We start from the raw sequence: 15,516 nt of genomic DNA, 5'->3' as shown, positions 1-15,516 counted from the left end.
GGGTAAGTGACACCATTTTGGGCCTGTGGTTTTCTTTTTAACATGAATGGGGAAAAGAAAACCCCTCCATGACATTCAACCCATTTTGCTGTAGTTATAGAAAATATGAAACCACATGACCATCTCTTAAGAGGACAGCTGTTGAAAACTGATGATCAGTCTCACACCCAACCTTCTCAGCTGATTAACTCCTAACCGGGGGTCCCCCTGCCATGTATATACCATGACAGCCTCCTGAACAGTGTGTGTGTGCACACACACTTGTATTTCTTTTTCTTTTCCCATACGTTTCCTGCCACTGGTTGGGGGTCACAATCAGGTTGATGACAGACATTCTCTTCCTGGGGCAGGATGACATCGTTGGCAACGTGCCAGAGCCACTCTTGGTGAAGGTCACGCCCTGGACTCTGGCGACGTGCTGCTCTGCAGGGACGCATCCATGTCTGGGTGACACTCCTTCACTGGGAACACCCAAACCAGCAGGTATGTGGGGACGAAGACTTGCATCAGCCGGCAGAACTGGCCCCCCCTTCTTGTCCTTGGTAATGACGTGCTTTTCTGGCCCTTGGTTGAAGGAGGACAGGCGGAGCCCCTCACAGCCGCCAGCCCAGTGGTGCGGCCTCAGCTGCGCCTGGGGACCCGGGAGGCAGGTGTGTGCAGTGTGGGGAGCCCCCACCTGCCCCCCACCTCCCACCCTGGTGCAGCGCCCCCCACCCCGCCTCCCACCCTGGTGCAGTACCAGCCCCGTAGTGCATTTCCCTTAATTATCAGAACCATGATTCATCAAATACCTACGTCCCTTTTAGGTCCTGCTTGCACTGACAGTGTTGATACTAAACCCAGTACATGCTCTTATCAGAAAACACAGGTGGACCGAGAACAGCAGAGAAGCTTATGAGAAATGACTGTAAGATAAAATGGCCATCCTGGATGGTTGGGGTTTTTTTTCCCACAACATTTATTCTTTTAGCTACAATTTTTCCACCACCCACCCCTCATTAGCACTCTGCCCCCCAAAGTAAGACCAAAGGAAAACATGTGGATGACATACAAAAAGACAATATTTATTTCACTCAAGCTTTCCTATAAGAAGTTAAACAAAATGAGCCCTAGTTGAAGGCATTACCAAAAATATTGTTAACATTGTTTTGCGTATCCCTTCAGTGCCCAGATAAAGGAAAAACTTATCTGAATGAAAGAATAAGAATGACCATCCTTACAGTGGGTTTACTTAGGTATGTGGAGAAAAAAAATCCATACAGTTTAGGCATAACATAGCAAATGATCCTACGAGTTTCCCACAGGGGAAGGAAATTCCACTGATGTATTCAGATTCCCAAGAGCTCCCAAAGCCTGGGAATCACTTCTCAGCAATTATAGAACAGCCATAGCATAGGTATTCACATAACTCACTGCCCTTTTCCCTCAACTATCTTGCAGCTTAAAGCAAGAGAATGGAAACAAAATGCAACACAGCCCACTCCCGGGCTGTGACTGTCACCATCTGCAGTCCCCTGGCTAATCGTAATACCAAAGCATTCCCCCCTCCCCATTGCCATCCAAATAGGATGCCAGGAAAATTGGCTTTGGGTGTGGCGTTTAGGTGTTTTGCTTTCCAGAATTAAAAAAGACTTGACTAGGAAATAATCTTATCCCTACACAGGAAAACCAAACGTTCTTTTTAGAGAATCAGAGAACAAACTGGGACATCTACTCTGCCTGTCTCCCTTTTTTAGGTCTCAATCTGACCTAAAAAAAAAAAAAAAAGCACGGGAGGAAACACGATCTCTTCCCTTGCCATGAAATTTCCTCAGAAAAGCCAGGGCACACTCCTCCTCCACTGCGGTGCAAGCAGGTGGCCACTTCCGCCCAAACCTCTGGAGAGCAGGCATCTCTGACGGCCTCCCTTCCCCTAAGAGCAGGAGTTGCAAGTGGCAGCATCTGATTGCCAACCAATGGGTGAGTGTCTGGAGAACTTGCGGTATCAAGTTTTTAAGTTCCTACCAGGAATCTGAGTTGGTGCACATGAGGAGAGAGAGTGGGGGGGCAGGGGAGATTAGCCTCTCACTTCCACACTTCCTTAAATTTGGAGGAAGGTGGAGGAGCGGAGGGAACACCTCTGTGGGTATGGTGTAGGGCTGGGTGAGAATGGAACCCTAACTTAGTATGCAAAAAAAAAATGAATACAAATATTGGAGCCGCAGATGCTATCCATATAAAGAAGCAGAACCTACTCATAACCAGTTGTGACTGTAAGGGAAAGGGGGAAGATATAACTATTCTTTTCTGAAGCAAACAGCGAAGTTTTAAGTGATGATAATACCTCCTGTTTAGAAAATGCATAATTAGTAAATGCTGAAAACCTTCAAAGAAATGCAGACTCACGCAGAAGTTACAAATATGTAAAAATCAGTCATTGTTTGTCTCCTCACACTTTACCTGAGATGCAAATTACTCCCTGCCCCTCTAGGTGTTCTGAGCAGCTTTAAATTCTAATTTCTGATGAACTGGGGGAAAGACACGCTGACAGGAATGTGGGCGAATGCGACAGGGGCGAGACTGGGTGTGGGAACCAGGGTCTGGCAAATGACCGGTGGAGATCAAATGGTAAGAACAGAGGAGTCTCCACGGGACTGTCAAACCCTTCGAGTGTTGCCTCACAGCCAGGGGCTGAGCACAGGCACACCTGGTGAATATCTGATCGGCAGAGATTAAGAAGACATGACCCATTGTGGGAGATGGTGTGGGGTTCAAACTCTCATACCCAACAAGTCTTTCTACCTCCACTGCCCCAAAAAGCCTGCCGCAGCTTTGAAAGGTAAAGGAGCTGCCTCTGCTGTTTCCCTAAATGTCATCTCTCATGGCCAACACTGATGCCTGGGCCTTTCAAAGTGGAGAAAATTGCTGCTCAAGGGGTGGATGATTCCAGACTGCTAAAAGTTTTAAGAGCCGCAAACATTCCTCAATGAGATCCTAAACAACAGATAATAGATTTTTACCAATTTCATTTGCTAGATGTTCTCTGTGACTCAAGTTTGGCATTAGCAACTGCACCCAAAATGAGTTTCACACAACAAATAAAATGTGTTGGTATTGTTTGACACAAAGAATACAAAGCAGGCACAGATCCCTCAGAAGTTGTCCCAACTCTTGATAAGATTAACTCTACCATCATCATTGCTGGCTGCTTTGTCCCCTCCTTTGAAGCCTTCGCAAGGGATGTCTGCTTTTATAATTCAACAAGGATTCCCCTCTCTTCACCAAAGAGCCCCTTGTGTTTAGTTTCTCAGTGCACGACTCAACATAACAACTGTGGCTCTTCTGAGCTGCCTGTTTTTAAATGGCCCAGTAGTTTTAGTTTCCATTGAACGAGTTCCCCGATCACAAACGCAGAATGGGATGAATCTTTACAAGGTCATGCTGAAGGCTAAAATAAGTTATCCCCATTACTGAGAGGCTTTCTTCAGGTTTTCAATCAGCACTACTGAGTCCGTTTCTTCTTTTGTTTGCTTCTCATAGATGTCGTACTTCCTCCAGTGCTGGAAGGGAGGAAAAAACACACACACATGAGATGTCTCTTCTAAACAATGTTCTCTCCCTGAGGAATCACAGCCAGTGCTTATTTTTAGGTTTGCGTGCATGGAACCATAAGTGTATGTTTTCCTGTTACAGTTTGGGCTTTGCTTCTTCTTTTTTTTTTTTTTGACTTAAGAACCATCTATTTGAGCAATTCATGAAACAAAACAGTCAGGAATTAACATTCAGAGCAGGGCAGGGGAGGGGGGTGGCGGGAAGCATGGGATTGTTACATGATGTTTGACAGCCATCTCAGAGAGAAGTTTGGACATCTCCAAAACTGGAAACAAAGTCTTTTGAGGACAAATAAAAGGGTGGTGGTGCTTTTCTTACTTAAACGTTACTACCTTTATTTTTATTGCTACTCAAATTTGCCCATTACTCCAGAGATATAATAGCCTCAAAAAAAGTCAACCAGCAGGGAGGTCAATGGCAATATATAAAATGTCCCCAAAAGTCTTAGTTGCAGTTAAAACTTTTGAAAGATCGTATATTGATAGTTTCATGTGACATCATTTGCTAGGACCCGGAATCATGTGTTTAAAAGGTAAGCTCATCTTGAACTCAATGTAAGCATGTCTCTTAACGGTGAAAGCCAATATTCTGGTCTTTGCCTTCTTTACTTATAAATCAAGAGAAAGGGTGGAACCTGAGCTCAGTCCCTTCATCTGTAAAATAAAGTTGCTAGACTAAACCAGGGATCAGCAAACTGCCGTGTCAGGGCTGGATCCAGCAGGCGGCCTGTTTTGGTAAATAAAGTTTTATTGTACCATGGCCACGCATCCGTTTCTGTGCTGTCTGTGGCTGCTTTCATGCTACAACAGCAGAGGTGAGTTGCCATTGACTATGACCAAATGGCTTGGGAAGTCAAGAATGTGGCTCTTTACAGGAAAAGTTTGCCACCCCTCCACTAGATTATTTCTAAGCTCCGTCTCTGCTCTGATGTTTTTTGGTTTCTCTAAGCCTCCAAAAGGAAACAGAAAGCAGAAAAACAGAAACAAGAGCAATGGTGACTCTTCAGCTGCCTTGGGCTGTACGATTAGAGCCTGACTGAGCAGGTCAGGAGCATCCAGTCTTAGAAAGCATGTGCAGGGATGAGTCGAGGAACACTGCTTAAAACAGCTAAATTATTCTAAACAATTTAACCTCATACTCCTAGTGGATTGGCTAAAATAAAAAATACTGACAATTTCAAGTGCTGACAAAGATGCAGAGTAACTGGGTCTCTCATATAATGTTGGTGGAAATGCAAAATCCTACAGCCACTATGGAAAACAGTTGGATGGTTCCTTATAAAATGAAATATACACTTATTCATGACCCAGTAATCCCACTCCCAGGTATTTACCCAAGAGAAATGGAAACATGTCCACAGAAAGACCCCTCCGTGAATGTTTATGGTAGCTTTCTTCATAAAAGCCCCAAACTAGAAACAAGCCCACTGTCCTTGAACAAGTGAATGGTTAAATAAACTGTGGCATGGTTGTATCAGGGAATGTTGCTCAGCAATGAAAAAAATGTACTGATAATATGCAACAACACAGATGTCTCTTAAATGTACCATGCCAAGTGAAATAAGCCAGACTCAAAAGTCTATGTATTTGTGTGACATTCTGGAAAAAGCAAAAATCTAGGTCTAGAATACAGATCAGTGGCTGCAAGGGTATAAGGTCAGAGGTGAAGAGGATGACTACTATAAAGGGGCATGAGGGAACTTTCTGGAGGAAGATGAAAATGTTCCAGATCTTGACTAGAGTGAGTGGTAGCTACACAACTGCACACATTTGCTACAGCTGCAACTATACACTTAAAAAGACTCAATTGTATTTTACATAAATCAAATCAACAAACCTGACTTTTAAAAATGTGAAATGCACATGATCTAATAAAAAGCAGTCTGAAAAAATTACATAACCTTGAAATAATGGCTTATTCAATAAATGGCACTAAGACAACTGGCTAAGCATTTGGAAAATAAAGTTAAACCCTACTCAATGGCCCACATGCATAAATTCTCGATAGACTCAAGACCTAAATGTAAAAACCAAAATCAAATACGTACTAGAAAAATATATTGCACAAAAGTACATAAATCTGAGTCAGGAAAAGTCTTTCTACACACAAAAAATACAGGAAGATTTGAATGCATAAACAGCAAAAACCATCACTAATCACTCTAAATACCATACCAAGGCAAGTGGACAAGCCAAAGAATTAATAACCAATAGATAAAAAGAGCTTTACAAACTACCAAGTTTCCAAAACATGCATATAGCAGGGAAAAAGAAATGGACAATGAACAAGAAATTCACAAAAAAATTTAATTCGAGCCCATGAACATACAAAACAATACAAAAGTTGATATATAAAATGAAAACAAGATGCCCTTTTCTCATCCGTCAATTGGCAAAAAATAAAAAAAAATTAGATACCCTCACACTGACAAAAGCATGGTAAAACCACCATTCAGACATCCTATGGCTGGGTGTATAAGTTGGTACAACCTACTTATCATCTCTGCTTCTTGTGAAAAATTTAAAAGTGTGTATCCTATTGCCCTCTTTCCTTAAAATGAAGGACTCATACTCTACATCTGTAACCAGGGTGTTTAGTTTAACAGCATATATTATGTATTTTTATGTGTCAGTAAAATTGAGCTACCTCATTTTCTTTACCCTCTGCATAATATTTCTTTGCATGAATGCACTGTAATTTATTGGCTCAGTGTCCTTAATAGATATTTAGCCTGTATATCCTTTCTGGATGACAATTCGTCAATATTAATCAAAGAGTTTAAAAAGTATAATCTCCTTTGATCCAGCAATCTTACCTGTAACAATATATCCCTCCCAAATAATAAAATATATATGCCAATATAGCTGTGAAATGATGCCTGTAATAATGAAATTTAGAATTCCTCTAAATGCCCAATAATATGGACTTGGTTCAGTACATTATGATATATTCACACAATGGAATACTTACTAGGTAGCCAGTAAAAAGTATACTATAGGACCAGGGTTGGCAAACTTTTTCTGTCAATGGCCAGTTAATAAATATTTTCAGCTGAGTCTCCGTCTCCAAAACTCATTCTGCTGTTACAGCATGAAAACAGCCATAGATAACATGTAAATGAACAGGCATGGCTTGTGTTCCAACAAAACTTGATACTGAAATTTGAATTTCAAATAATTTTCACATGTCATGACGTTATAGTCTTCTTTAGATCTTTTCAACTACTTAAACGCATAAAAACCATTCTTAGCTTGCAGGCTGTAGACAAGCAAGCAGTAGACAAGATGTGGCCCACGGTCTGTAGTTTACAGAGGAATCCTGGGCAGAAGGTAGTGGCTGGCAGCAGTTTTTAAATGTCCCAAAATGCCACCATAAAAAACACAAGTAGGAAGGGTAACTAGGGTAGGTAGGAAAGCAAAACCCAAATCCACAGACACAATCTACAACAAAACTGGATCACAATGATTCCCCAACAAACTCTGAAATATGAACGGGTGGGACAAATCAGAGACAGCTACAAGACCACAATGAAATTAGTTATGGAGGAGTCTGGTGAGGGAACCAGCAGGGCATAGGAGAGATCTGAGAACTCTATAATAGCTCAAACCTCAGCAAGCTAATTTATGAAGAACAACAGAGACTGGCAGGGGTTTGCCTTTCCGTATAGTGACCAGGGGCGAGGAGCCCGCAGAATAGCCTGGGAGCTGCCTGCACCCCACAAACTCTCAAAATCATCCAAAGCTCCCTTCCAGGGCAAAGGCCCACTCTGAGGAGCAACTGGGGCACAAAGACTCCACACTGACCCAGACAGAGACAAGAGAGGTCAGAGAGAAAGCCAGATGAAAAGAGAGGAGGCAGGGATCCCTGGGTGGCGCAGCGGTTTGGCGCCTGCCTTTGGCCCAGGGCGCGATCCTGGAGACCCGGGATCGAATCCCACGTCGGGCTCCCGGTGCATGGAGCCTGCTTCTCCCTCTGCCTATGTCTCTGCCTCTCTTTCTCTCTCTCTGTGACTATCATAAATAAATAAAAAATAAAAAAAAAGAAAAGAAAAGAGAGGAGGCAGACAGGCAGTGCCAGGAGATTTCAGTAAGAAATTCATGACACTTTGAATAGTGGTCAAAAACGATAGAAGATGGAATTCCAGAGCCATGAAATTGGGAGGGGAGAGGAGGGGAACTATCTTAAATTGATTTTCCTTCTAAAAACCCAGGGAAACTAGTTTCATGTAAAAATAAGCAAGAGAATAAAATCCTTGCAGAATTAAAACATACAAGACCCCTCGAAATACAGAAAATTATAGTCCAATAGTTCAAAACTAGCTAAACTATATTAAGAAAAAGTTACGTGATTTTTTAAAAATGTACATCCTATGAAAGAATATAAAAATTTAGAATAATGACACCTCAGGAATGGCAGGATAAATCTCAGGAAAGAATGAGAAGTAAAAGAAAATCATTGTAGAAATGACGATTAAGCTAAAAGGAACACAGAACACAGGGGTAAATAAACATAACAGATAATACCTTGAGAAACAGATGATGAAAATAATTTTTTTATAAAAAAATGGGGGGTACCTGGCTGGTTCAGTTGGTAGAGCATGCAACTCTTGATCTCGGGGTTGTAAACTTGAGCCCCATGGTGGGTGAAGAGATTACTTTTAAAAACTCTTTAAAAAAAAAGAGGCACCCGGGTGGCTCAGTCAGTTGAGTAGCCAACTCTTGATTTCGGCTCAGGTCATGATCTCAGGGTCCTGGGATCGAGTCTCCTGTTGGATTCCACACACAGCAGAGAGTCTGCTGGAGATTCTCTAGTTCTCTCTCCCTCAGCCCCACCCCCTCTCATGCACATGCACAAAGGTACACACACACACTCTCTGTAAAATAAATACATTTTTTAAAACAATCTTTAAAAATGAAAGTGGATAAAAAATTATTCAAGAGGATGTGACAAATACACACAAGAGAACAGAATAATTAAAATCTAGAAGTCAAGACATTTGTACTGAAATTAAAAAGAGAAAAACACCGGAGACTACATACTAAAAGGGTACAGCACATTCCTCAGAAAATCAAGCCATGATCAACAAAATCAAGGATGATCAACACCACCAAGACATATTCTGGTAAAATTATTGGACTTGGAAGAAAAAAAGCTTTTGACAATCAGACAGAAAAGATCAAGTGTTTGTTTTTTACATAAGCTCTACACCCAACATAGGACCCAAACTCACGACCCCGAGATCAAGAGTCACACACTCCACTGACTGAGCCAGCCAGGTGCCCAAGACCAAGTGTTTTAATACAGAGAGAAAATCATATTGTCAGCAGACTTTGACAACATTTTGTTCCAGAAGAAAGTGGATGCCATATTTAAGGTACCCAAGGCAAGAACATGTGAGCCATGGATTTTATATCTAGCTAAAATGACTTTCAATTATTAATGCAGCAAACTCCATCAATGTGTAAATAATTCAGGAAATGTTGGTCCCATGAATCCTCCCTGAGAAAACCTTTAAAGCTTCAAACAACTCAAGTGACTGGAGAGACATGACCATGAAGACTGCTGGTGAGCATCAAATATATACACTCGCACAGAATTAAGACCAAACGGGGGCTTTCAGGGAGACACTATGGTAGGGAATAGTTACCTGCACTGACAATGCAGATACTGGACAACTTTAAAAATGGGGAGAGGACAGGGAGAACATATGGAAAAATTGCCCTTTTCAATAATCATTAAAACTCATTTCATAATTTATCAAAAGCTCAGAGATTCCTTTAGTTCTACCTGCTTCTTTCTTACCCGTTGAATTCAAATAAAATTAAATATGACCATCTTATTAAAACATATCATATGATATGTCAGCTCAGAGTCTAGGCTGGAGACTCAGGATGCCTGGGTTCGGGGCTCACCTCTGACTCTTGTCCGTTAATTGGATCTTAGCTCTGTTTTGTCCTCGCAATATAATCTGGAGCAAGCTACACATACTCTCCGCTCTGGTACCTCACCTTCTGTATCTGTGTACTGGAGATAACACCAGCTGCAAGATGGGGAAAACTTAACCAAGGAAGTGCTGAAAAAAGCGTCTGATACTTAGCAAAATTTCCGTAAGTGCAAAGTAGTATTACTGTTGTCACTGTTATTCCTTTTGCCCTTAAAAGCTCCGTTTCTCTATGTTGTTCACATAACATCAAAGAAGGTTATGTCTGGGTGTTAGGATGAAGATTTATTTTATTTTTCTCTTTTGGTGATCTGTATTTCTCACTTCTCTGTAATAAATACACTTTGCTTTAAAAAGAAAACTATTTTAATTTTTAAAAATGCATGCTGAAGATTATACCTTTGTTGGTTTCTAGTTATTAGACCCAATGGTTAGCTGTGGTGGACAGGAAAAAAAACAATCTATTTTAATGAGGTGAACACTGCAGCAGAAGTGGCTTCCAAAAGGACATTAATTTTTTTCAATTGCCTTTTTTCATTTCTAAAACTTGGATTACTCTCATTTTCACTCATCATCAGCATTGTGGCCTTTTCCTGAGGACTGCTTCTATGAATATCTCTGTGTAAGAAAGAGGAACAAATGCTCTGACCTATTATTCAATTTTGTTAATTATATGCCGGTCTATTTTTAAAATTACTTACAGAAAAAAAAATAAATCCACAAAATTACTAGTCCATAATCCAATTCTCACACTGCCAACTTTTTAAAACAAGGTAATCAACAATAGAATAATGGCCAAAGATGAAAAACACCACAGATTACAGAAAAAAAAAATTAGTGTTCGAGAGGCTCACATGACTGGCTTTTAGTTGTTAGTCATCCAATCCTAGAAAAGCAGTATGTTATACCTTTTATATTTTAAAGAAATAAACAAATTTTGTGGTTTCATGGAACACCAAATCTCAACTTAAGAATACTTTCAAGATTTGGTTATTTCCCACAGTGAATTTTCCATAGAAGCTGAGTGGGTTTCATGCCCCTAAGCACTGTGTGAAATGGTGGCCTCTTGGAGGAATACAAGTCAATGGATTCCATGCCCCTGTCTTCTTCGGATCAACATCCACAACAGAAAGTTAAACAATATGAATTGGGGCTCGCCATGCCTTAAAATCATTGTGGCTTGAAAAGGAGCCAGTTGAGAGGCACCTGGCTCACTCAGCCAGTAGCACATGCAACTCTTGATCTCGGGGTTGTGAGTTCGAGCCCCACGTTGGGTATAGTGCTTACTTGTTAAAAAAAAAAAAAAAAAAGAAGAAGAAGAAGAAGGACCAGCTGAACGTGGTGTGAAGGGGACAAATTTGGTACCATTTAAGGTGGCTATGGATCCAACCCTTCACTTTAAAAATTGAGAATTAAAGGGAAAGAATCAAACACGAATCTACCTTCCTAGCAGAAAGAGAATTTCAGAACCACCAAAGAGCCGAGTTAATGAGTCAGAGCAGTGCTTTAGAGAAAAGGGCCAGCTTATAAATGTAGATTGGATGACAGATGAGAAAAAAATCATCATTTCAGAATGCCTGCTGAAATTATTGATTCAGTCAAGGAGACCAACTGGCACCAGAAGCATTAGCTAACAGAGCTGAGCTAAAGGGCTGACAGGGCACTAACCTAGCGCCACAGACTCTCTTCAGGTGGCAAGGGGGGAAATAAATAGAAAGTGGCAGGAGGGGACACTCTGTTATCACCTTAAGTACAGTGCTCAATCTTCGACTCACTAATGGTGGCACAACTGAACTGTCTCCTGACTCCTGGGACAGGGGGAGAAATTGTAATATGGGCTGAGTATTATAGGATATTAAGGAATGAGTCATTTTTAAAGTACAGCCATGCTATTTTGCTTCTGTAGAAAAGGGACCCTAGTTTTTCTTTTCTTTTTTTCTGTGTTTCCTAGTCTCTTTTTTTTTTCCTAGTTTTTCAATATACATACTGAAGTGGAAAAAAAAGAAAAGATAAGAAACAACTCAGCAGTATCTGGAAGTCGACTCCCAGTTAGAAAGCCACTTTCCAATCAGGAATGTAAAACTGGCATGGTACTGAAAACATAACTGGTTTCCAAGAAGCGGGGGAAGAATAGATAATTTTTTATGGATGAAACAGAAATGCAGATACAGAGAAGCCTTCCCCACTACACAGCCCCCCGCTCCCCAGACATGGCCCATAGCCCAATTAGTCACAAAGAAAAGGCAAGCAGCAAAGCCACAGGAAGAAATGCTGTTGGCCACAATGTTACTATAGTGACCAACAAAACACTGTCAAAACACTAGAAACCTTAAGGAAAACTATACAGAGGATTTTGTTTCTTTGTGGCCACACCTAAGTAAGTATTTTTAAAGAGCTGCCATGGATGGTGTAGTGGGGAAAGAAGGGTGTTCAGACAAGGCATGGTTATTTCTCAGGATGAGGAGACAGAAACTTTGGGCTACCGTGGCTTCTTGTTCAGGTCCTGTGATGACCTCGCTCCATGACAGTCCCTGAGAAATGTCTCTGGGGCCCCCACTGTCCCTACCTCGAAAATGGGTGGGGGTAGGGCTAGCATCCTCGAATCTTAAGAGTTCATGGTTAGAGGGCAGTAATTCGACATGTGAGACATCCACCTCAATGGATGACCTCTAGAGCCATGTTCCTTCCCTAATTTGATAATTCTCGAAGTCAAAGGCTCGTCTCTCTGCTGCATTTGCAGCTCAACTGAGTGAGGACTGCTGCCGTGCAGAGAAGAGAAGATTATTCATTTGCTTAAAAAGAAAACATGAACATTTGTTCTATTACCCTTTCCCCTGTCTGGTGTTTTTATTATACTTTCAGTTTTAAACTCTGATTTTATTTAATGGTCTGCAACCACCACAAACAAAAACATCTTATGCTTTTAGTGGTCCATCTTGTCAGTGTATCCGCCTCGCTAAATTATAGAATTCTCTGACTCATCGGGACAATGTATTATCCTCTAGACAGCAAATTGAAAAAAAAAGCCATTTTCCCATCTCTGAGAAAGATAATTGATCTGATTTTGCTGTCAATGTTACTGCCGTTCACTCTATCACTCAGGCTTAAAACCTTGAGATTATTTTTACTCTCTGTACCTTTCATCGCCCACAGAGTCCCCAAGTTGTAATGAGTTGCTTTTAATGATGTCTGTTGCGTCAATCTCCTCTGCTACCACCTAAGTTCAAGTCCCTATTATCTCTCAAACCCGGATGACCAAAATATTCTCTTTTCCCTTAATGATTCGTACAGGGTTCCTTTTTATTATGAAAGTAATACATGCTTATTATAGTCAATTTGGAAAATTTCAGAAAGGTAGAGAATAGCATCAATTATCTGCACAGCCCTTCTGCCCAGAGATGATCATTTTGATTCCTTTCCTTCCACTCATTGTTCTATGTGTATATTCACCCGTTTTTACAAAAATTAGGATTGCAATGTACTCTGTAGTTATGATGTTTCTTGGTCTTGTATCTCATTTGGCTGTGACATTAAATGCTCTGAAAACCTACCTTGCCTTTTAACTAATTCTACACTGTGGATGATTCACTGGCTACTAAGTTTTTCATGTTGGAGACAAATGCTGCCTTGCCCATCATTGTGCCATTGCTGGAGGATTAATTCCTCCAAATAGATTCTTAGAAGTATAATTATAATAAGAACAAAGATTCTTGTGACATTTTTTCCAAGCTGCCCTCCAGTCGATGCTTTGGCTGTCTATCCTGTATATATGAGTGAGTCCAAACATGTTTTCACGGATACTGGGCAGTTGTGTCATGGCACTGAGAGGGCGAGCAAACGCACACACCTTTCAGGGGTCTGGCGTGAGGTCAACGTGTGAAACCAGGTGGAAACTGGGCATGGTAGGGCCTCGGATGAACTGGTAGCGTGTATGCCACGCTTAAGATTCCAAACTGAAAAATTTTACATACGCTACACTGGCCAAACAAAAGCCTGTACTCAGCAAATTTGGGACTAGGTTCCCAGGCTGCTACCGTGCCTCCCCCTCCAATCCCTTCCCTTCAGACTGTTGGCATAATGATATTCCCTATACTTTCCCACAGAAGGCCAGCCATAATGTGACTCTAAACCTTTTTCTCAGAACTCTTCTATTCCAACCCTCTCCTTCTATCAAACAGAACTCTCAGAAGGTAGTGAGCTTCTCGAGGACACTCTATCTTGTCTTACAAGAGGTAATGTAGCCTAGTAGAAAGAGAGAGAGAACTCTAGAATCAGACAGTGCTGGATCAAATACTACCTTACTACCTACTAGCTGTGTGATGGCAATAAAGTCACCTAACCTCACTGAGGCTTCATTTCTTCATCTGTGAAAAAAAGAAAAAAAAAAGTGGTGCTAACAGCACTTACACCAAGGGGTGGTTATGAGGATGTGATAAGGAGTAGAAGCCAAGCACCTAATAATGCTGTATACAGGCAGTAGACTTTCAAGGACTGGCCAGAGGTGTGCGAGCACCTGCACTGTCTCTAACACCTGGCAGCTAATGCATTAGCTAGTGAGATGAAGAAAGAGATGGGGTGATCCTAAGAAAAACAGCCACAACAGTGATTTTCAGAGTGGGTTCTGCAAACGGATCTTGCCACAGTAGGAATTATCTGTGGCCTCCTGTTAAATATGCAGATTCCTGGGGCCCATCCCAGACTTACGTGGTCAGACTTTCTGGAGGTGAGGCCTGGGATTCTCTATTCTTGCAAGCATTCTGATTGGTGGAGACTCAACTAAAGTCGAAGACCCACGGGTTGTCATATTCCCCTCAGTTACAGTGCATCATCTCCTCATCAGGCACTGGACTTCAGGACCTACCTGCCTGGTGGTGCCTTATCCCCCAGCGGCTGGCATTGTGCCTTATCCCCCAGCAGCTGGCATGACTCAGTAAAAAAGTGACCTGGAGGGCAACCCGGGTAGCTCAGCAGTTTAGCGCCTGCCTTTGGCCCAGAGCATGATCCTGGAGACCCGGGATCGAGTCCCACATCGGGCTCCCTGCATGGAGCCTGCTCCTCCCTCTGCCTGTGTCTCTGCCTCTCTCTCTCTGTCTCTCAAGAATAAATAAAATCTTAAAAAAAAGTGACCTGGATGCATCCTTCCTTGAAAGCATATCAGCATCCCTGCCTTCCTTCCCCAGCTATACATCAGTGTTGCTATCATGAATTGCTTGCATCTGGCTGGCTCAGTTGGCAGAGCATGTGACTCTTAACCTCAGGGTCATGACTTCAAGCCCCATGTTGGGCATAGAGATTATTAAAAAAAAAAAAAGAGGGATCCCTGGGTGGCGCAGCGGTTTGGCGCCTGCCTTTGGCCCAGGGCGCGATCCTGGAGACCCAGGATCGAATCCCACGTCGGGCTCCCGGTGCATGGAGCCTGCTTCTCCCTCTGCCTATGTCTCTGCCTCTCTCTCTCTCTCTCTCTCTCTCTGTGTGTGTGTGACTATCATAAATAAATAAAAATTAAAAAAAAAAAAAAGAACTGTTTGGGGATTAACGATAAACAGAAAGTATCAATAGTAATACTAATCACCAATGCTTACTGAGCACTTATAAATGCCTCCGTGCTAAGTAGTTTTTATGTATTAAATTAATTGAATCCATATCACAATGCCCCAAGGCAGGTGCTATCATTACCTCCATTTCACCAACAAGAACACTGAAGCACAGAAAGGGTAAGAAGTTACCTAAGGTCACATGGAAAATGAAATTTGAATCCAGACAATGTGACTCCAGAGCCCAGGCTATTATGAGCTATGCTGTACTACTTCACTAAATTAACTGCCCTATGCCTGATATTACTAATTTGAGATATATGTAATAATATTAATATTTATTCTATTTAGCGTCTGTATTATTATGTTTGGGTGAATGTACTGATCAGAGAAACCTAAGACTCTTTGGTTCCCCTGAGGCCTCAGGTTTTCCAGCCACAAATTCTAGCA

The 15,516-nt window shown here is 41.7% G+C and overlaps 1 protein-coding gene across 2 annotated transcripts in view; it reads right to left on the bottom strand.

Annotated features, from left to right (window-relative positions):
- Positions 1–1,043: 1,043 nt before the first annotated feature.
- Positions 1,044–15,516, bottom strand: part of IL13RA1 (interleukin 13 receptor subunit alpha 1) — a 54,720-nt gene continuing 40,247 nt past the window's right edge. For both annotated transcript variants that reach the window (XM_025431296.3, XM_025431295.1), the window contains exon 11: positions 1,044–3,539. In XM_025431296.3, the coding sequence (XP_025287081.1) occupies positions 3,447–3,539 (93 nt within the window). In that variant the 3' untranslated portion in view covers positions 1,044–3,446. The remainder of the gene's footprint in view (positions 3,540–15,516) is intronic.

The sequence above is a fragment of the Canis lupus genome, chromosome X (genome assembly GCF_003254725.2).
Source record: "Canis lupus dingo isolate Sandy chromosome X, ASM325472v2, whole genome shotgun sequence".
NCBI lineage: Eukaryota > Metazoa > Chordata > Mammalia > Carnivora > Canidae > Canis > Canis lupus.
The sequence above is the reverse complement of the archived record's forward strand: the minus strand, read 5'-3'. Positions and strand labels throughout refer to the sequence as shown.